Source organism: Mandrillus leucophaeus, unplaced genomic scaffold, assembly GCF_000951045.1.
Source record: "Mandrillus leucophaeus isolate KB7577 unplaced genomic scaffold, Mleu.le_1.0 Scaffold771, whole genome shotgun sequence".
Classification (NCBI taxonomy): domain Eukaryota; kingdom Metazoa; phylum Chordata; class Mammalia; order Primates; family Cercopithecidae; genus Mandrillus; species Mandrillus leucophaeus.
This window is the reverse complement of record NW_012108375.1, coordinates 968,663-988,041: the sequence shown is the minus strand read 5'-3', so window position 1 is coordinate 988,041 and position 19,379 is coordinate 968,663. Positions and strand designations below refer to the sequence as shown.

Sequence of the window (19,379 nt, the reverse complement as noted above, 5' to 3'; positions counted from 1 at the left end):
TTTGCTAACTTGAAAGAAATGTCTCCGGTTATATAGCAAGGTACTCATTCTTAACACTTAACACACGCTATAGAAGGTTTCAGCTCTTCTTCGGGAGATGTGGAAAATGATATAGTATGCAAATGTATATATCTTATGGATACTGAGGAGTCAAAAATTAACTACCTCTTACCTCATTTTTCATAAGGTAATTTTTCTGAGTTGCTCTGGATTTTATTAGGCTATTTTGTATACATCTATGCCAAGAAAACATTATCTTGGTCAGGTCTTCCTCATGTAAGTGAAGGGAATGATCAATTTCAAATTTGACGTTTTCCTATGTTATAACCTTCAGCTCCATATTTCTTCCACAGTTGAAATAGAAGACATAAAATATATAGATATAGATATGTCATAAGTGATAATGAATTGATAACAATTCATACCTAAGAGTTATGTAATTAGGCTGCTACATTACTTGAAAAAAGATATTTTAAAAATTGTGCTTTCCAAATGAGATCCTAGAAAAGGTCATTCTAGATCTTCAATAAGTTTTAGGGTAAGGAAGGTTCTTGACTCTCCTTTTGAACTTCAATTTTTAATCACATATCACAAATTCTAAACTTGTGATGTGCTCAATAGTAAGAAGGAGAAAAACCACTTATAAAGAGTACCCACTATAATGTTATTTCAAATTTACTTTAGACTTATTTTTAACCAAACTGATGACAAGTTTCTCGCTGATTTCCCTTACCTACCCCCAAAAACCCTTTACTTCCTGACAAGCAGCAATAAAATATAACATGGTCAAATTCACTATTGCGCAGCCCTTACTTGTTGAGTTCTAAGATGCTCAGGTGTCCTTAATATTAACTGATTTGGGATAGATAGTTAAGACTTCAAAACATATACATATGGCCTCAGATTTCCTTACCTCAGACCAGTCCAAAGTCACCCACTGTGGTGGACATGACTGGTTGTTGCAGGGCTCCTTTTCAACAGGCCGGTGTGTTAAACAACCACTGTAGTCCAGTGTCTCCTCCTCAGAAGGTCCAATCTTCCTGATGCAGAGCACTGCCCTTGTGCGCATCCCACCATCACAAGTCTTGCTGCACTCCAACCAATCTCCAATGAACCACCTGCAGCAAGACGTGGAAGAAACACAGAAAAGCATTTCCTCAGTGCATCCAGAGATTTTTAGCTAAGTGAAGGCACGTTCACTGATGGACTATGAGCTGACATTTCAATGTTGGTTGATAAGACAAATAGCAAATGAAAAAGCTGCTAAGGAAAAACCTTTACTGTCATTTGCTTTCTAAAGTGTAGTGTGTGGGCTTTGGAGCAGGCAGAACCCAGATTCAAACAAGTGCACTATGTCTTTAAACCTCTTTTATTTTTCTCCTTTTTAATTACATTCTAAAATGAGGATAACAATGATCAATCTCATAAAATTGTCATGAGGGTTAAATAAGGTCATATATATAAAGCTCCCAGTGGTGTGCTAGTAAATGTTTAACCACTGGCTCCCCATGGCAGCGGGGTGGGGGAGTTCTGATTTGTGGCATTTGCCAATTTTTGTAGTGTAAAAACCTCACTATGGCCAATTTCAAGCTACCAGCTTGATATACTAAAGGTTAACAGGAGAAGACATGCTAATAATAGGGTCCTATGAATCAATACTAGCTGGCTCCAGCACACCACTGAATGCTTCTAACATAGTGTCTGTCATGTAACAAACAAGAAATAGTAGCTATTTTTATTATTATGATATTGAGGCAGGTTCCCCCATAATTAAAAATTTTATGCTAAAACCACTGTAAGGAAATTGGGGATTTGTTTTTCAATTTCCAGAAATAAACCTCTATGAAGATACGACTTGAATGTCCTTACAGGGACAGAGAAGGCCGGTATCCATCCTGAGGACATGGGAGTCTTAAAACACCTTCAGCAAGATCAGAGCTCTGAGCTAGCTCTATGAAAACATGCAGATCTCTTGTTTCAACCTTTTGACTCCTAAAAATAGCTTCTACACAGCTAATGTGGAAAGAAATGCAAATGTCTTAGAAAAAATAACATGTCTCACATTTGTAGGTACACTACACCTTTACCCTAAAGTCATAAACTTTCACATATATAATTTCAGGGGGTTTGTGGTTTGTTTTGTTTTTTTGCAACACTTCTGTAGGACTCACTCTTCTGGACACATTAATTAGTCTAAGGGATGTAACTCATGATCTAAATCAGATCAATGAGAATTCTGGTTTAGAATTTTTATATCTCAACTAGAGCAAAAGGGACCCTTTCCTTTCTGGTCACAAAGGTGCATAAGAAGATGAGTCCAGAGCTGCAGTGGCTGGGTTCCCTGTCAAGTGGAATTAGCTGATTTCAAAGAATGCAGAGGAGCTAGAATGTCTGGATGGTGTGTGAGTCCTTGATTCCAGCCATTTCTCAAGCTAGGTCCCCCTTACACTTCCCTCAGCTTTGTTACATAAATCTTATGTGCTGAAGCCAGCTCAAGTTGAAGTTTTGTTATCTGTAACAAGGGTCTTGACTGACATATTGTATTTCATTTATTAAATATTTGCTGAATGTCTACTCTGTTCAAGGCATTGTGCTTTGTTTTATAGAAGAAAGTAAGATCCAGTGTTAGGAAAACAGTTCTCCAAAATCATGAAAAGAGCAATGATGGAACCAGGACTAGATTCCCCATCGACTGCTATTTCAATGAAAATTCATTTTAACATTACTGAATAGTAAAATATAGGTTACAAGCATGGGATCACAAGGCACTTTCTTCAATCCATAATTATAAATCATGCAGTTATTCTCAATGGACATGCTCATGCTTTTGGGTGGCAGACTCCTGAGAGAGAAGAATATGGAAAGCTTAACAACAAATTTCTCACTATTTCTGTGAGCATAGCACCATTGTGCCAGTTTTGTATATGGAAGATAATACGTTAGTGAAGTCAGAGTACTAGTATCCTAAATTTGAGCCTGCATTAAGCCAATGAAGCAACACTGGCCTTTGTCCATTATTATTCATATTGTCTTTACTTATAAAGAAAACCAGCATTTAGAAATATAGTTAGCCAGTTTTTCAAATTTAAATTGTATTTTATCAACATCTACAAATTTTCAGCCTAAAATTCATTTAAAGAATGATGATTTAATTTTGAATTTTAAAAATCTGACACAAACATTTTTTCTAAGTCATTTTCCAAGGGAGATTTAAAGTAATTTTCATATTCTTTCCTTTCTGTTTTCCACAGATGAACATGATCCCCAGTTGTTAACACCATTTTTGGTAAGGAAGAAAATGTGTACTGAAAATAATCACTTGCATGCCAACCGTAGTGAAACTCTGATTCAACTTTGCAACAGTGATTTCATCACCAAGATTAGGGGATAAAACAGAAATGTGTATTACAGTCACAAACAGTTCAGTCACACCACCTCCAGCCATGATCTCATTAGTTCTCATAATGTAAGAGGGATGGAGGCCTTCAAATTAAACACAGGTGCCCCGAGTAACCACAATGATTCAGAAGTGTTGCAAAGGGTCAGGGACACCTCTGTCTTTTTATTCTTTGTCCCCTCTTCCATTCCATCTCTCCTCAGAAACTTAACCTAGATGTATCACTCTAGCCTTTAACTTGGAATATATGAAATTAAAAGTATTAATCACCCTCCCAATTTCCTTTCTGACTTTAACTCTGATTTCAGGCTTCACACTCAGTCCCTGCTGCATCTTTATTGCTCATCATACCATCCCATCCCATGTCTCTCTGAAGGATTAAATCACACTCGAGTTATTTAAATAGTTTTGCAATTCTACCACTGCATCTGCTTGTCTCAGTTTCTCCACTCTGCCACATAGTTTAAGACATACTGCTTCCCTTGTCTTCCTTCTGCATGACCCTTTGATGGCATTTTCTTTCTCTGTCTTCTTTCCCTCCTCTAGATTTGGTGGTAAAAACATGAATACAGAAATTATCTCTGGGAATATAAATTGCTGAATCATTATAGGTGGAACAATTCTGGGGCTGTTTCTTTCTGAGCTTTTCCCAATACTCAGTGATCAAATTGTCTTCATCTTCACAAGTCCGTCATAGCCATTAGACTTTACCAATTAGTGGGATTCATGTTCGAGTGTCTGAAATAAGAGTGGCTTGCTGCAGCCTGTGTAATCTGACCTACAGTCCCAATCTCTTATTATTACAAACAATAGTATAATTTGGAGAAGGGAATAAGAGAGATAGTATAAAAAAATTGCCCCAACCATGGTAAACCAGAATATTTTTGAAGAAATAATCATCATAAACCAGAATATTATATTTGCTTTTTAATTTAAAGGAAAATGGCAGAGCATATGAAAATAAAGTGATATTAAATATTTGGATTAAGAGAGAGAGTTCCTAGGCTTTGTCCTGGAGTCAGGGGTCTAATCATCAACGTTTTTATAAACACAACATAGCAAAATTGTAAAAATCTTCAGAACTTGACAATAATATCTTTACTCAAAGAGAGATTCAGTTATATAACCTACTGTCTACTTACAAAGATAAATAACTTTCCTATGTTTTAAAAGAACTTAAAAAAAATTTCACAACAAAAAGTTGGTAAAAATATAAAAAGAAATTTTTTTCATTTCTCAGCTAATTGGAAAGTGAAACTAATATTAAGCAGAATTCTCTATGCCCTAAACATTATACAGTCAAGGTTTTTGTAAATTTTTAAAAATCAACATGATAAACATCTCTGAAGTTGTAGCAACTGAGAATGCGTCAATGAAGCAAGCAAAATTAGATGTATTAAAGTGCCACCAGACATTTGATTTGTACCTTACAAAGCTGGAGATGTCTGATATAATGGGAAAAACATCACTGGGTATTAGTATACCCCAGTCTGTGAAATGATGGGAGTTGACCTAAATAATTTCCATGATTCTTCCTAGGTCTTAAATTTTGGAGTTTTATAGATGACTCTGATGAATCTTTTTCTAAACTTAAAATAAGAGATGATAGTTGTCCATGGGTGAGGTCCAATGACTCAAAATAATGGTTATTAAACATTATACTTTAAAATATACCAGTTAAATAAAACCTAGCCACTGGATAAAAATTAATCTCTTCCCACCCTAAGTTTCCTTCAGCACTTTTGCTTATAACTCTCTTATCATACTTAATAGATTTTGTCTTGTACTATAGTTATTTTTATATATATTTGCCCAATTAGATTACCCTCAGGAAAGGGAACCATTTCTCCCCAAAGTACAGTGTCTTCCAACTTGCAGTTGATTAATAAATGTTTTTAAATTCTTGGTCACAATGTTATTAAAATGAATAGTTCTCTTGTTTTCACCTCTCTGGTTTTCACAATTTTAAAAACACAGTATCATACAGGAATAATATTTATCACTCAAAGATTCTTCACATGAAGTCATATGCAGAAATACTCTTGCTATTAAAACACGGCATGGTAAAAACTGAACTCAGCCTTTCTCTTTGAACTCCAACTTATTTTTTTTTTCTTATGGTTGGGGACTAGCTTCTTACCCATCATATCCTTTAATATTAATTCCTTTCCTTTCCCGTTCCAGTTATTTAAGGCTGTATCATAGATCCCACTACTTTCATTCATAGTCACTTTACTACCTTGACTACTATACGCTTTCTCATAAAAGAGTTGCTGCTATGACCACGCTAACTGTCCTCAGCAAGGCCTCCTCTGGGTCTTCAAAGTCTTCCAAATAAACATATTATTATTTCTCTATCAATTCGTCTTTTGTCTATTCTTCCTAGTCCTCCGTCAGTTTCTCTATAAGGACAAATCTTACTATTCTCCCTTTTTGTACACTGTACTTATAAATTATCTCAATATAATTAAAGACATTTGAAATATTTCATTATGTGAAAAAATACTTTCTGATAAAAAATACCATTTAGAACTTTAAACTAATGGTATAGGGAAAACAATTGTCATTGAAAATAAGTATAGATCCCTTCCTCAAATCAGGCAAAACATTTCAGATAGATCAATGTCTACATTAAAAATAAAAAAAGAAACTTTGAAAGTATAAGAGTGGGGAAGACCTTTCTAAACAGTATACCAATGAAGAAATAAAGGTCTGACAGCTTTTTTAAATAAGATTTTCTAAATTTTATAAGTAAAAATACATCAAAACACTACAAACGACATGGAAAATAGATGACAAACTAGGAAAAAGTATTCAGAACACAGATAAAAGAGTCCATATCCTTAATACATTAAGAGTTCATGCAAATCAATAACAAAATAATAAATACTTCAATAGAAGTATTGATAAAGTAGTTCAATAGGACAGGCCATGTGTAACAAAATAATAAATACTTCAATAGAAGTATTGATAAAGTAGTTCAATAGGACAGGCCATGATGTTAAAAGGCAAAAGAGAAGTAGTACAAATGGCCACTAAATATACTTTTTAAATGTTCAGCCCCATCAGCAGTCCAATATATGCAAAATAAAACAGCAATTAGATATCAGGGCTTTTTCCCCTATAAAATAATGAAAGATTATTTTTAAAATAATAATACCCATTGTTGTTCACTTCCACGAAATGGCATTCTCATAGACTGTTAATGGGAAAATAGATTCATACAATCTTTCTGGAAAGTCACTGGACAATGTGATCTCAAAGACTAACATGTGCTTCCATTTGAACTATAAATTATTTTCTTCTTTATTTAGCATATATAATTATAAAGAACAGTTTCAGAAGCATAAATGGTTAATGCTGTATTATTGCCAGGGGATCAAAATAAAAAATACAGCCAAAATTGTTCAACAGTGGAATACCAATTTAAATAAACAATCACATATCTCCTAAATGTTGTCAAAGACTTCAAATGTTCAAAATGTTGAGAACTGACTATAAAGTGTCATAAATAGTATAATACAATTTTATTATATATACATGCCTCTGTATACATAGAAAAAATACTGGAAATATATACATCAAAGTATTAACAGTGGTTTATAGGTTTTTTTATTTTCTTCTTTTTGCTTATCTGCCTATCACATGATCATCTAAAAAAAATCTATCTGCTTTCTTCACACTCATGTAAAGTTTTATTGAATTCAGTGGCCTTTCTATGATTTCTATCTCTATAATACCAATGTCATCTGGGAATCTCAGATGATCCCTGATATTTGATGCTTTGACCCAATGATTTTTCAACTTTACAATAGTATGAAAGCAATACACATTTAGTAGAAACTACTTGAATTTTTGAATTTTAACCTTTTCCTACCCTAGCAATATGCAGTACAATAGTCTCTCTAGATGTTGGGCAGCAGCAGCAATCTGCAGCTCCCAGTCAGCTACGCTATCACGAGGGTAAACGTCCAATACTCTACAGCGTACTGTGTTGCCAGATGATTTTGCCCAATGGTAGTGTTCTGAGCACATTTACGGTGCACTGGGCTATGCTATCACGTTCAGCAGGTTAGGTGAAGTAAATGCATTTCAACTTACAATGTTTATCAGGATGTAATCCCACTGCAAGTCAAGAATATACGATAACCATTTTGAAGAATTAAAATTTCCTTTTTCATAGTCTGAATTCAAAAGACTAAAGAAGAAATTAAAAAGCAACTAAGAGAAGTAAGCTAATAATGAGTAATATTTTAAATATCTACATTTAGGTCTTTCAAAAAAAAAAAAAAATAAACCCAGCAGACTAAACTTTCTATTCTCCCCATATTCTCGGCATCTTTTCTTTCGAATTCCATTATCCATCTCCAAACTTAAATAAGTAACTTCACTTCAGAACTACATAAGGAAAGGAGACAGAAAGCTTAATTTTAATATTATACATCAATATGTCAATTATCCTTAAACTGTTATAAAAAACAAACCTCCAGGGTAATACTCAACACACAACATATGGGATGAAATGACCAACAACTGAAATCTCTAAGGACATTGGACATTTAAGCTTTTAAGCTTAAACAAATGAAAAAGCTTAGGCCAAAATGGAATAGGGTGTGACCAGGCTCACTCAGATGCCTTCAAAGGCTGATCAAATGCCAAATGTACTACTTAAGATCCTGAGTGTCAGAGAATTAACGTAACAGGCTGAGACTCACAATGACATGAAAATATGCTGAAGTTACTGGAAACATGGAAAGGGACAAAACTGACCCATGGATTTTGAGCATCCCATTGCTTTACAGTTTTTCAGTTTCTCTTGAGATAAATTTATAAAAATAATTGGCAGAAAAAAGGAATGTGAAAAAAATTTAATAACTTGTCTTTGTAATACATATGACAGGTCACATTTCCATACTCTCCCATGTCTGGGTTTTAAGAGATTAGTTATATGGTGATAACATTTTGAAAAGAACTCAAAGTAAAATTACAAAAGTCTTAGAACAAAAACTATCACTCTAGATTCCTTGTGCTTCCTATTTGGTTGCCAATACCCTACACCTCTTCAAGGGACTAGTAGTGAGTATCACCTTTAAGATTCAAATGTCCAGGCAGACACTGACTTTAGGTAATGGAAGTTCATAAGGCATGATTGCTTTGGAACAAGAAACGCACCTTGAACAAGAAATGCACCTTGGTTTAAACGTTATTTGGTACATGGATTATTCATGTATTGTAAGCTCCATGTTTTTGTAGCTCCACTCTAGTCATTTTTATAAAAGCTTCATTATAAAGTTTTTCTCTCCAGTTGTAGAGAGTTTGGTACATACAAATTAATTTGCTTATTCTCTTTTGCCTTATCAGTTCCATGTTGGGATAATTAACTAACCAGGCAGGTAACAGTTCATCCAATTTCTCAAACAAGAATGAAATGCCATTCACACGTTTTCTCCTGCAGTTGTCAGTCAGGCAAAATCTCTACAAAGATTACTTTCATCATGATCAACTCAACATCCATTATCTTTTTTCACATAATCATTGCCTTTTGCTCAATCAAGAAACCCTTCTGTTCTTACAGATTATAATGTGTGGCTCATTGAGAGCAGGTCTCATTTCAAACCATCATTAAAATGAATGGGCTCTCTCCTTGTTAATCCCTTTACAGTGAGTTGTAATTGCTGCATTAATCAACAGAAAGAGACTGAAGTATACCTCTATGCCTGTACCCAACACTCAGAAGATAGGATGCCTTACAACAACAGAACTTAAAACTGGGTTAGCAAATTAAAGCCATGATACTCTATTCCAGAGTATTTCTAAACCATTTTAAAAATCCTTAGGGCTTTAGGACAAATATCTAGAAAAGACAGGAGTGTAAATAAATCACTATATTTTATCACATCTAAGACATGTTCTTTTATGTACCATTAAGAAAGGGGGAAAATGTCAATTATTATCATGAGACACCATTCGCTGCACGTTGAATCCTAATTTCAGAGACGTTAAAATGTGAAAAGATGTGTGCTTTAGAATTGATGAAATACGATCATTTCCAGCATTGTATCAGAACAAAATTCATTGAAGTTCCTGCTTTAAAGAAGTTAATAACTGAAATCTGTGGATAAATAGGAACCTTGCTCAGTAAAAGAGACATAAAAATTCCTCCCTCTCAGGATGTTTTCTACCTTTTTTCAGTCTAATTTATTCTCATCATATAAATATATTTCCAAACATGAATACATAATGTTTTCCTCTTTGCACCTGAAGAAAATAATTCTCACTTCTTTCCCTTACTTACTCAGGTGGGCAGGGCTCAGTGTTGCAGGTTCTTTGATTTTCAGGTGGCTTACTGTCAGGGTCACAGTAATTGTTCTGGACAATGGAGTTGTCATCCAACCTTTTACAGACCACCTCTTGTCTTTGGACACCTTGAGAAAAGGAGGACATCATTAATTGAAGAGAAGTTTACCTTCCATTAAGTTAGGTATGCATAGCTTTCCTCTGTGGGGAATTGACCTCAGTGGATCGCTGCCGTCTTATCTGTTCCACACTGGACTGCTTCTCTAAAATGGAGAGAAGACCTGGTCATTATACTGAAATTTTAGGCAAAGTTATTGTTCTCATATTTAGAAATATAACTATTTCAGAAAAGAAACTATTGGTAATCTTAAACAATTTTATTCACAATTGTAAATTCTTCTTCATGCTTCCCTTAAAAACAAAACAACAGATTACAATTTCCCAAAATAATATTATCAGATAAAATGTACAAATATACATTTCAATGCAAAACAATGATTGTATATTTATTTAAAAATAGAACAATAGGGACAAATTTACTTTTTGATATTTTGTAGAACAAATCCCATCTATTTAGTTTTTGTTAGGAATACATCACATCCACACATTTCATTTTTTCTTCCATTTATGTATTTATCTCTCTAAAAGCCCATTCATTGTTCAGAAATTAGAGATTGCAGTGGGCCTCTTTTGGACTATAGCCAACTAGTCTGTTTATTCCAACAGAGTTGACCCCCTGTTGATTATACCATTGTCAAATAAATACATAGTTCATTCAAATATTAACTTATCTCATTTTTAAAAATTAGTCTATGTGATCTGTTTACCACAGCTAAAAATATTCTCATACAGTTTATAAAATATTAAATACATGTCAATCAATTATTGGCAAAGATATTCACCATAACTTGCTCACATTTCACAAAATACAAAGACACACACAAACACACACTCGTATTTGTAAATGTTCCTGGTGAACAGATTTTATGTATACTCATTTTCTCTTTAGTCAAGGAATCAAAAGAAGCAGATAGGTACATCAAGATATCAAAGAGAAACAAGTCAAACTATAAGACAATGCTAACTGTTTCAGATCATATAGCGGTAACAGGTTATTCCTGGCAACAGAAATAAGAGCACAAACTAAACTATTCCCCCACTCACCCACCCCATCTCTATAAACAGGTAGGCTAAATTACCCAGAAAGAGTTGTAAAAGCAGCATTAGCAGTATCCAGGAAACCACAGCTTCACACCTAGCTAATCCCACACAATCCTTCAGTTGTTTTTCTTCCCCCCACCCCTCCCCGGTTGTTTTAAGTAATAATGCCCTAAAAAAAACAGTGTGATCACAAATTAGGGAAATATATGTGAAACAGGATCATTCAGTGAAAGAAACTGTCACCTAAAGAGCTAGACACCAAATGCTTCCCCCAAGTTCCCCTAAATCATGGCAATTCTGCAGGTGGGAGTGCCTCCGTTATCATGTTATGCACACCTTTAACTAAGCCCTTTAATTTAAAGACTCACAGGGCAAACTATTAAATCCACCAAGCTCATGAGACTTAAATCCTGTAGCTCCATGACAGTGGTGAGCAGTTATAGAAAGTCTTTTTTTATTGCTTGCAGTGACCCAGGGCTCTTGCTGATCACCTTCTGCAGTCATTTTTTATGTTTTCCTAAACTTAGGGGTCTTAAACATAGTCAAACAACTTACTGGCAAAATGTCCTAGAGTATGTATTTTATTCCTTCCCTCCCAACCCCTAAAATAAGCCAAACGACTAAGTTTATGTGACGACAACAGTTTGGAATTTTTTAACTATTAAACTTTAGATTTTTTGAGGGAAGAATGATTCACATCAGGCATAGTTGTGATCCATTCACAGATGTTCCATGATATTCATCGGATATCTCCCCATTGTGTCATTCCAGTGGGCAGATAACTAGGTCCATGTGGTCCACCTAGACAGATACCTCTACCATTAGTCATAGGAGTCAACTACCAACTGCAACAGTGGCTCAGATTATCCATCCACCCTGATTCAATATTTTGCCTCTATCAGGGTGAGCAGGGGACTTTTTTTTATCAGTTAGTGTGATTTTTTTTTTTTTAAGTCATTCAAACATGACTGTACTTGAAGCAAGAACATTGGCACTCAATAATATATCTTGGTTATTTCTCAGGAAAGAATAAACATTCTCAACACTACAAAATACAACTGATCTGGTTTTGTTTCAGTGGCAGAAACATTAATTCAGGTTCCTAGGGTTAAGTTAAAGAAAGGAGAAATTTATCTTGACTTGTAGAAACTGAATTAAGTCAAGATAAAATTCTTCTTTCTTTAACTTAACCCTAGAAATGTTGTTTGGCTCTAATTACATTTGTTTTCAAAAGTAGCCTTTATAGCAAAATCAGGGACTCTACAATTTGAATCACAGATGAGATATGAGTTAGTAGAGCTGAGATTTATATTTCATTTTAAGGTAAATTCTAACAATGTATGTATCTTGAAAAAAAATTTGGTACATAATATTTGTTATCAAAAATTTGGAAAATTACACAAAACCACAAGGAAGAAAATAAAACTGACCCATAGTCCAATATTTTGTTTCAGACCCTTAACTTTCAGGGCTATTTTGCTCTTTAGTGGGATCCAATAATTAGTTTAAAAATTACATATATACCCAAACTAAAACTGTCAGCTAAATGCAGTTGGCAGGTCATTCATTCATTTACTCATTCATTCATTCAACAGAGATAGTTACTAAACCAAAGCGTTGTGTTTATGAGATATAAACACAGTATCTCGTATGAGATACTGGGCTAAGTGGTAAGAATTATGAATTGACTTAATTTTGATTAGGCCTTCCTTCCATACTTCTTAAAAACTGGGAATCAAGAGTACTTGGGGGTTCGTTTTAGCTTCATAATTTCAGAATGCTATTTTTTTATGAAGTAAAAATTAAAGTACTTGAATAGACAGCTGAAACAGCTCTATATTTTATGAAGATGCATTTTTTTCCTTGCATTCATCTTTTATTAATTTTCTTCTAGAATGTTATATTAGACAGTGTGGTATTTCACACTCAAGGGTTGACTATACCAGTAATCTATTCCAAATCTTCCTACAACACTGTACTATCTTCCTCCAACAGCATACAGAGCTCCTTCCAACTATTACTCCCACACTTGGCAGATTTATAGACTTTTTTTTCTTTTTAAGTCAGTAGCAACAGGATAACTCTATAAACCAATGCATCTAAATGAATGGATTCTTAAACACATACTTTTGAATTACAGAAAATGCAGCTTTTAACTTTAGAAAGTAAAAAATACAGATCAACTGGAAATAATCTAAACTAAGTCCACAAGAGAAATGATTGAGTTTAGATTCTCTTTATATGATCAAGCGTCTTGTACATAACTTCTTTTAAAGTAGTCTGTAAAACATTGCTAAGATGTTGATTTTAAACCCGGTTGGGAATAATTACATCCAGTTACACGAAACCACGATGCTTTCAAATCTAAAGACTTATAGTTTATAACAAAAACATAAAATGTCCACATGACCAGTCAGTGTGTACCTAATCAAAAACAAAATTCTAGTGGCTTAGTGTCCAGATCTCCTGGAGATAAGCAGATGTTCTGCAGAATTTAATAAAAATGCACTAATTATATTTTATTCTTAAACACCTAAAGTTACTGGCATGCAAACTGTATGTATATATTTTTTAATGCAATCCTTCTTCCATGCTTAAAAAAAGTAATGGCTTCATATTACAAAAGTTAATTATAAAAGATGACATTGCCAATATATATTTACTTAAAACCCTCTACAAAAGGTATATTCTGTTTAAAGACTTTTAATTTGCTTATCTTTTCATTCTTTGATACTAAAGATTCATATATGATGGTCCTTAACATGGAAATGTAACCCTCACTTTTTGTCCATAAGTTTAAATGTCAGATCCTATATTTAATTTTCTGCCAATAGTTAAAAGTTAAAGATCTATTTTCCCATCAAAGGTTCTTTTATACAATGGGAAGAAGGCATACTCCACTTGAATCACTGCTCTAGCTACACATCAAGAAATGGCTTTAATAGTATTTTTATACAGTATATACCAAAGGAAAATGTGCAAGAAGCCCACCAAAGGGCAAGTGAGTCCTGGATGGAAACCATCTGCTGTTCTTACTCTAGGGGCTGGTGATGGTTCAAGTGAGTCCCAGTCTGAGCAAAGATTTCAGAGACCATCGCTCCTCTTCATTTCTTGCCTCCATTCCAATGCCTCTACTCCTCTTATCAGCTGCCCAATGTGTTCCTATCTCTCTCTTCTTTCAGAGAATGAAATAATTTTGTAAACTCATTTGTAACACAGTATTTGGCAATATATTGCTTTTCTCAGGGCAATTTACCATCTTAAAAGTAGACAGAAGGCACTCAATGCACAGAAATTACAACTTGAATTTAACTTGCAAGGGTGATATGTGTTAAACCGAGAAGGATGGGACGGGGGTGGTGAAGGGCAGGAGAAAGACCTTCTAAGTCTTCTTAACTCTACTCATCAGTTCCATCATTTCAGTGATAGACCATGTAATGGATAAATGGGCATTCTATAACCACCTGTGAGTGAGTCAATAATAAAAAGAAAGAAGTATAAATGTATTCTTGGAACTGATGGGCTAACCAACATCTAAACAATTTAACTTAGTGGCATAGCACATCATATCTACTCAAGAAACAGTTTTCTGAAGAGAAGGGGGGAACATTAAAAAGTCAGAGTTTGTACTAAAAATGTGTCTGCTGGCTAAGGCAACAATTTGCTTAACCACAGCATCCATAGTAGCTAGCAACCAAGACAACACTATATAACTACAGTATACAGAGCATATGGCCAGCAATATTAATTTAATTTAAATCTTTAATGCAGATAGCATCCAAAGAGTGACAAGTGCCAGGAAAAAAAATGTCTCTCTGCTCTGCCTTTCACTGCTGGAATCTGGCTGTTGTGCTGTGTGATTGTTGGCCAGACACAAGCATTTGCAGGGCAGAGCAAAGCCCATCTGCCTTGGATCTAACAGCTGGAACCCAGGGTACCAATCAACTCCACCCATACGGTTCCTTCTTCCGAAGAGCCTCCTGCTAGTTTTTATCTTTCAAAGGCTTCCCTTCTCTTTTCAGTGCCTTACCTTCTGTCCTTTTCAGTGTCCTTCCTTCTGTCCTAAGCAAAACTGGATGTCCTCAGGAAACAGGATGATCAAAAGCAAAATGTAGCTCTAAAATATTGTATTTTTCTAGAACAACTGTGTTTAGTAATGGTAAGGTAGGTAGGGTGGAACATACATATACTGAGCTTATCCCTGGAGAGAATTCCTATTACTCCTTAGCTATTAAGAGTAATCTTTTCCATATAAAGTATCTAACTTTTTAACTAATTTAGTTTCTACTATGTCTAATGTATACTTTTTTAGTACTATAAGGGAGAAAGTTACTGAGTAAGACAGTCTTGACCTCAATGGGATTACATTAAAATGGGGATGGGGTGGAATAGGGCAAGTACCATTATAATTATATTACATGATGAAAGATATCTAATAAAATAGTGCATTTTCAGGTCTAATATTTTTAGTTTATAGATTCCCTATTTTGTCTTATTACTATCTGATTTCTCTTTTCCTGATCCTCACTGATCTGAAGGACTCTTTTCATAGCCAAATTACTATATCATTACTTTTCACTTTATCTTGTTCCTTTGTTTTTCCTCATCCCAAATTCTGCCATGTTTGGTTACCTCTTTTTGACTTCTAAGTGGTTTAGATAAATGACCTAAGGCAAGTTTTCATTCTTCTTTGTAAAATGAGATAATCAAATACATAGAGATAATTTAGAATGTTTCTTCCAGATCCAAAATTCTATAAAAGTTGCCTTCTCTTCTCTCCCTCCACATTTCAATTGTTCAACATTTTTTTCCACCAATTCTCTCTCTCATATGTGTCTGCTTTTCTTCTGTATTCTACAGAGTAAGTCTAGAACACAGGCATGTTTCTTTTCATTTGGTTTTGTAGTCTTGTTTCAGTGCCTAAGTTTGTACCAGTGTAAGGTACATGTCAAAGGGGTTACACATGTCAAGAGGCAGAATAGTAACTAGAAATAGGAAATTGTGAAAGGTAAGTTTCCTAATATGAAGAATTAAATCATGCTGGTATACCCAGCATGGGTGTCCATGCTCATGCCTGTAATCTCAGCAACTCGGGAGGCTGAAGCAGGAGGATCACTTGAGGCCAGGAGCTCTAGGCTGCAGTGAGCTATTACTATGCAACTGCACTCCAGCCTGGGCAACATAGCAAGACCCTGTCTCTAGGAAAAAAAAAGGATTAGTTATATTATACTAGAAAGTAATCTCCATGACCTTAAGTAAGAGCTTGTTATTGGTATTTTATTTAAATTTTAGAGGAATATTGTTGAGAGTACAAAGGCCTTGAGCTTCTTCCACACAGTGTGATGTATTTATCATCAATAGACAGGCTTTTCTTTTAAACATATATAAAATCCCTTTCTTGGAACCAAATCTTGAAGTATTTCAAATTTGAGTTAAAATAAGGATATAATCATATACTAACTGTATAGCTTTTAAACTAAAATCGTCATTTTCTTCAAGTAAAAATGGAAATAGTAATATCATAAGTTCCCACAAGATCAGGATGATCATGCTTACCATAATAAAATGCTTTATTTTTAAAAGGCTTTATTTTTTCCAAAAGTATTTTATGCATTCAACCTTGTAAAGATGAATAATGTTATGACTGTTAAAAATACTATTTTGGAAAGAATTTTTGTGAAGTGAAACATGACCTGTGATATATACATCATTAATACAACAGGAATGCACTCTAACTTTGGTTTCACACTCACCCAAGTTTTTCAGTGAGTGAGTATGTATCCAAACCCTGCTCATGTTAGGGAAGAATATAATTACTAAAGCAATAGAAATGATGAAAGAGGACTGATGAAATGATGAAACAGCACTTGGAGAATATTTTGGCTTAGAGATTTCTTACCTTCAGTTACAAATCTTCACATTAGAGAAAATGCAACCAACAACATGCAGAGGTAAACAGTAAAACATGTCAAGACTATCAAAATAATCCTTCATATGTAAGACTTTAAGCTTAAGTTATATTGAAAATATACAGGAGAATTCAAAGAACTTTTGTAAAAGTAGTTATATAGGGGAAATCATATGCTTAAGGAAAAAAGATAAATGAAAATTATTATAGATAAATAAATGAATACACATATTAGCTTCCAGAAGTGTGAACCAACCACAAACATGAGTTTGTAGAGAAGAGTTACTCTGCAATCTCAAGAGCCAAGTTATACTAGAACTAACTCAACAAGGTTAATGATGACAGAGTCTAGGATCTTGGGGGCTGTGATGTTCAAGGTGCCCTGTTATGATGTCAGGTATAGTTAATCCAAGATTAAAGGACACTCTTCCTTCACAACATTGAAAGTGAACTGAGAGGAGGGAATTGTGGGAGAGATTGAACAGGGGGATGTCATAGTTAATGCAGTGACAGACCATTGTCTAGTCCGATAAATATATTATTTTTCAAAGACCAAAGTGAAAACTAGGGAATAATGATGAACAAAGCTGAATGCAAACCTTTATTCTTTCTAAACTCAAGTCATTTTTTTATAGGGGATTTGTATTATTTTAAAAATCTCAGTGATAGGTTTTATATCTCAGTTTTATATATACAGGACTCAAATGTAAAAAGACCTTCATGATTTCAAAAAATAATAGTACATTGTACAACCCCACACAGAAACTATCTTTCACAGGGAATTTTTCTTTAAAACTAACTGTACAACTATGTTTCTTCAGAGGGAAATGAATGGCATTGAATAAAGTGCTTTTAACTATTCAAACTAAAGTTTCCCTCTGTAATCTTTTATTTAACTCTGAAAATAACTTCTGGATTGGTAACTCCTAAGTCAAAGATAAGCACATTTGTTATAGGATTCAACCTTTTTATGTCTTTCACACTTAATTTCAACCAAGTCTATTTTGAATCTTGAAAAAAAAAAAACAACTGGACTTTGTTTTCCTATGCTCCATTTGGGGCTCCTCTGCTTTGAGTTTCTGTGAAAGGTACAGTGAATGTGTCCTTTATAAGCTGCAATACAAGTGTTAGTCATTATTTTTGTTATTATGTCTGTAAAACGTAAGTCTCAAAACCCTTGTTTGTTTGAAGCACATTCTGTTAGTTCAATAATAATGTGAATTAACCTCTTAGTGATATTAAATGTGTTAGACATCTTAGAATTGACAAAAAATTAAAAGGACATCTGTGAAAATGTAAAGCATTTGTCTCTGTTTTATCTGGTACTTTGAGAGCTGTTCTCTTTTAGGCAGCTATTAGTACTGTCCTAAAGACTGTACTACATATTTTCTAATAATTATTTTTTAAAATAATTTAAAAACTGTCATTTTAGAATGGACTTACTATACTTTTAAGTCTACATTATGCTTGTGTTGTATCATTCCTGAAAACAATAAAATATATAATAGGAACAAACGTTTCCAAGAAACAATGTAGAAATATCCAACTTTTTAAAGGGGCCAAAGCATGATAGATTTGTTAAAAGTAATCTCAAAATTGTGTTATTAATAAATGCAATAGTATAGGTTATCACATAAAATTGTTAGCTGTCAGGAAAGAAGTTGCTAACAATTTCTCCTTTAAATATATAGTTCCTTCTTTCCTTCCTTTCTTTTTTTCCTTTGCTTTAATCACCCACCATTCTTACCCCAAACTAATAGAGATGGAGAAAGGAAACATATTCAGGAGGACACATCAGAAGGAATATAGATATGAGAGAGAAATTTACATATTATGCAAAACCTCTAGTCTCTTAGCTAGAAGTACAGAAGAGTCTCCAGTTTTAAATTCCAAACATCACCAGGGCCCTGAATAATGAGCAGCTTATATGCATTTATTTTCTCTTCTGAAATGAAATTCAACATCTAATGAAAGGAAGTTAGGTGACATTTTTAGTCCAAATTTAATGATACTCATTTTACCCTAAATTAGGGGTTCTCAGACTTTTTCAGTTCACAGTATCCTTAGTATCTCCAATTTTTAAAATAACATCCCCAAGACAGAAAAAAATGACTAAGAGTATTACTTAGTAGTTAGTTCCAAATAACTTATTTATAATGATTGTATGCTGTAAGATCAATATAGCTATGTTTCCCCTGAAAATGTACAATGTTCTGCGGTGCCCTTGGGCACCTTCGTACACTTTGAAAAACATGGTCCCACATCAGGAAAATTCAAAATAGTAGTTGGAAATCATATAAATCATCTTAAAAATCTCAAAGAGTCGAAACCAGCCACAATATGTATAAGAATCCAGATGACTTGGGGAGGCTGAGGCGGGTGGATTGCCTGAGGTCAGGAGTTTGAGACCAGTCTGGCCAACATGTGAAACCCCGTCTCTACTAAAAATACAAAAAAATCAGCCAGGCGTGGTGGTATGTGCCTGTAATTCCAGCTACTCGGGAGGCTGAGGCAGGGGAATTGCTTGAACCGGGAAGGTGGAGGTTGCAGTGAGCCATGATCGTGCCACTGCACTCCAGCCTGGGCAACAGAGCCAGACTTCGTCTCAAAAAAAAA

At 34.3% G+C, this 19,379-nt stretch overlaps 1 protein-coding gene across 1 annotated transcript in view; it reads right to left on the bottom strand.

The window, feature by feature from the left end:
* Window positions 1-19,379, bottom strand: part of ADAMTS6 (ADAM metallopeptidase with thrombospondin type 1 motif, 6) — a 336,516-nt gene that overhangs the window by 33,287 nt on the left and 283,850 nt on the right. The window contains exons 21-22 of the mRNA XM_011966761.1: window positions 9,693-9,822; window positions 914-1,118 (exon numbers count right to left, since the gene is read on the bottom strand). Of these exons, the coding sequence (XP_011822151.1) occupies window positions 914-1,118; window positions 9,693-9,822 (335 nt within the window). The remainder of the gene's footprint in view (window positions 1-913; window positions 1,119-9,692; window positions 9,823-19,379) is intronic.